The sequence below is a fragment of the Gracilinanus agilis genome, unplaced genomic scaffold (assembly GCF_016433145.1).
Source record: "Gracilinanus agilis isolate LMUSP501 unplaced genomic scaffold, AgileGrace unplaced_scaffold41453, whole genome shotgun sequence".
NCBI classification, from domain to species: Eukaryota; Metazoa; Chordata; class Mammalia; order Didelphimorphia; family Didelphidae; genus Gracilinanus; species Gracilinanus agilis.
Genome location: NW_025375193.1, coordinates 1 through 3626, shown reverse-complemented (window position 1 = coordinate 3626; position 3626 = coordinate 1). Strand labels below are relative to the sequence as shown.

Sequence of the window (3626 nt, the reverse complement as noted above, 5' to 3'; positions counted from 1 at the left end):
TTTTTTTTTTTTTTTTTTTTTTTTTTTTTTTTTATGCAAGCACCCTTCATTGAAGTCAGTTTCTCCATCCTCGGGGCCACACCGATACTTCTGGGTGTTCAAGAGACACAGGCTCAGGACCATAGAAAAGGCTTCTGAGCTCATCTTGGCTCATATGGAGAAACCGAGGCACGAAAAGAGCTGCTTAAGGCAACAAGGGTATGAATTGCAACCGGGTCCTCTGCCTCCAAATCTGTGGTGGTACGGCATGCCACTTGGGACAGTGTCCAGGGCTCCTTCCTTCCACCTCCCCCGCCCTCAGCTCTTGCCCGGGACGCCCGGGCTTACCCTTCTCTTTAGTAACGACGGAGATGAGCGGCACCCGGGGCCGGTCGCTGAACACCTCGGCTTGCTGCACGAGCGCCTCTCGAACGCTATGGAAGTCGCTGAGGACCACCACCAGGTAGGGCCCCAGGTAGAAGCTGAAGATGGGGCCGTACAGGCGGGACAAATACTCCAGGGACACCTGCGGGCTGGGCTGCTGGGGGGCCTGGGGCCTGGGGGCGCAGCGCTGCAGCGGCAGCAGTGACCATCTCCACCTCTTGAGCGCCGCAGGCAGCAGCACGAAGCCCAGGTTCCCCACCAGTGGCCAAGGCCGGGGACCCGGGGGCACCCCGCGCCGGCGGACAAGCAGAAGCCCCCAGGCCAGCGCCAGCAGCAGCAGCAGCAACAGAGGCGGCAGCAGCAGCGCACAGCCGAGCGACTCCAGGAGCAGCCGTGGAGAGCCAGGGGAGCCCTCCGGGCCCGGGACCTGGGCCCCCACCGCGGTGGACATGCTTGCCGACTTCCCCCCAACCCCGCAGGGTATTTATCACCTCGGGCGAAGACTAGGGCCCTCCCCCTCCTGGTTCTCCCTCCTCCTCCTCTTTTTCCTCCTCCTCCTTCTCTGCGGGTCATCACTAGGAGCAGTGGAGAAAGGAGGGAGGGAGGATCGGAGGCGAACCAGCTTCCGATAGAGCATTCTGATTGGCTGCTGCTATTCTCCTTTTCCCCAATCCGTTGTGACGGTGCACCCGAACAGCGTGACACCATCAGAATGGGGTGTGCCCTGCACCCGGCCGCTGTCAACGCTCTGTCCTTCCCCACCCCCCTCGCTGTGATCTGGGCTGCACGCCCCGGTTTCACTTCCAGCTCACACAACGCCACCCCTCTGCTGCATGTCCTGGCTCCCCGCTACCCTTCATGCTCCTGGACTATAGAATTGCAGACTGGCTGACGCTGGGGCCTTGCTCCTACTCAGATCTGACCAAGGGACCGCACTCTGTAACTGAGACTGCATTGATGGGGTGAGAGGGATGGAGTTCGGGTCTTTGCTCTGCTGGTGGCCTTTCCATCCCGCTAGGAGATAAAAAATCCTGGGGGAGGAGGGCTGGGAGTTACAGATTGAAAGCTGGGAGGAACCTCAGCGGTCATCTCTTCCAGCCCCCTCATTTTAAGGAGAAAGGACCTGAGTCCTAGGGAAGGTAGTGACTTGTCCAGAATCACAGGAAGTAACTGAGAAAAGATTTGAACCCAGGTTTTAGTTTTGTTTTTTTTTTACTTCAAGCCCATACACCAGGCTACCCACCTGGGATCACACAGATAATGAGTGACACAACCAGATACCCCGAGTCCAAACTCCACTGCCTCACTCATGAAGTTAGATTTGCGGGAGAAAATAAGTTTACTGGGGAGTGGGGGGGTGGGGGTGGGGGTGGGAGAAGCATTGACAAACATATCAGCTGATCACAGAAGAACCTTCGGAGGTTGAATTGGATAACTTAAAAAAAAAACAAAACTCTTACCTTCTGTCTAAGAATCAATGCTGTGTATCCCTTAAAAGGCAGAAGAATGGTAAGGGCTAGGCAGTGGGGATTGTGACTTGCCCAGGGTCACACTGCTAGGAAGTATCTGGGGGCAGGATTTGAATCCAGAATTTCCCTTCTCTATGCCTGGTTCTCAATCCATTGGGCTCCCTAGTTGCCCCCTGGTTTTTAACATTTTGAAGTGCTTTCCTATCTATTATCTCACTGTCCTCATGATATCTCTTTGGACAGCATTATGCTGACAATTTTTACAGATGAAAAAATGGAGGCACAGGTTAAAGGAAATCACTCATTTTAGAAAGAATACTGATAAATTGGAAAGTATTTGTTAGGCTGTCAGCTCCTTACACCTCACTCCCCAACTCTGATCCAACAACACTGGTCTCTTGGCTGCTCCAGGAACAAGACATTCTATCTCTCAACTCTGGGCATTTTCTATGGCTATTCTCAAGCCTAGCAACACTCTCTCCGTTCTGTTCCAACTACTAACCCCCTGACTTCCTTTAAGTTCCAACTAAAATCCCACCTTCTGCTGGATGCTTTTTCCAACCCTTCTTAATTCTAGTCCCTTCCCTCAGCTAATTATTTCCTATTCATCCTGTATATAGCTTGGTTGTATACGTCTGTTTGCTTGCTGCCTGCTCTCAGGCAGTGAGCTCCTTGAAGGCAAGGACTTGTCTTTTGCCTCTTTATATCTCCAAGGCTAAGTATACTAAAGTATCAGGCAGTGTGCTAAGCCCTACAGCTACAAAAAGGTAAAAGACAAGTTGTTTAATATTGATTGACTAATAAACCAAGTGCTCTCTCTCAAATCATTTTGTATTTACTTTCAAAAACCTCTTACTTTTCATCTTAGAATCAATAGCATGAATTGCTTCTAAGGCAGAAGAGCAGTAAAGGCTAGGCAAGTGACTTGCCCAAGGTCACACAGCTAGGCAGTATCTGAGACCAGATTTGAACCCAGGACCTCTTGTCTCCAAGCTGGGTTTTCTACCCGTTGAGTCATCTAGCTCCACCCTTATTTAACTAATTTTTATTTTTTCTCTTTTTATTTATTTTCTCTTTCTATGTCCCTCCATTTCAATATAAGCCACTGGTAAGCTGTGAATGTTTCACTGATTGTGTTCACAATCCCCAGTAGAGTCTCAAATAGTATTGTATTTTTATCCCTAACCCAGGGTCCTATAAATAGTGGGTGCTTAATAAATGCTTTTTGATTGTTGACTTTTAATCACTTGATCCTGAGGAGGGTAACCAGAATATTGTAGGGCTTCCCATTAATTTTTTTTTCTTTACATTTTGAAACCCTTTTAACTTCTGTGTATTGTCTCCTAGGTGGAAGAGTGGTAAGGGTGGGCAATGGGGGTCAAGTGACTTGCCCAGGGTCACACAGCTGGAAAGTGGCTGAGGCTGGGTTTGAACCCAGGACCTCCCATCTCTAGGCCTGACTCTCAATCCACTGAGCTACCCAGCTGCCCCTTCCCATTAATTTTATATCAGGCTCAACTAAAGGAACTTGAGAAGAGATGCCTTAGGTGGGGCATGGTAGCTGCCTTCAGATATTTGAAGGACTGTCCCATGGAGGAAGGATTGGACTTGCTCAACTTCATTCCAGAAAGCAGAAGTTGGAGCAAGGAGTGGTCTTTTGACCATATCATGGTATCTGGCAGCTTCCCTTAGGAAAGGCAGTGCCTTTGAATGACCCGCCCTTGATTACAAAAGCAGAGAGAACTCTGCATAGACCATCTGTCCAATTAAGGAAGCCCCCGACAGATGTTTGGA

At 50.1% G+C, this 3626-nt stretch overlaps 1 protein-coding gene across 1 annotated transcript; it reads right to left on the bottom strand.

The window, feature by feature from the left end:
- Window positions 1-11: 11 nt before the first annotated feature.
- LOC123255228 (cytochrome P450 2U1-like) lies at window positions 12-814 on the bottom strand. Its single transcript, XM_044684069.1, has one exon. It carries the CDS (start codon window positions 812-814, stop codon window positions 185-187), a length of 630 nt encoding a protein of 209 aa, XP_044540004.1. The 3' UTR covers window positions 12-184.
- Window positions 815-3626: the final 2812 nt, after the last annotated feature.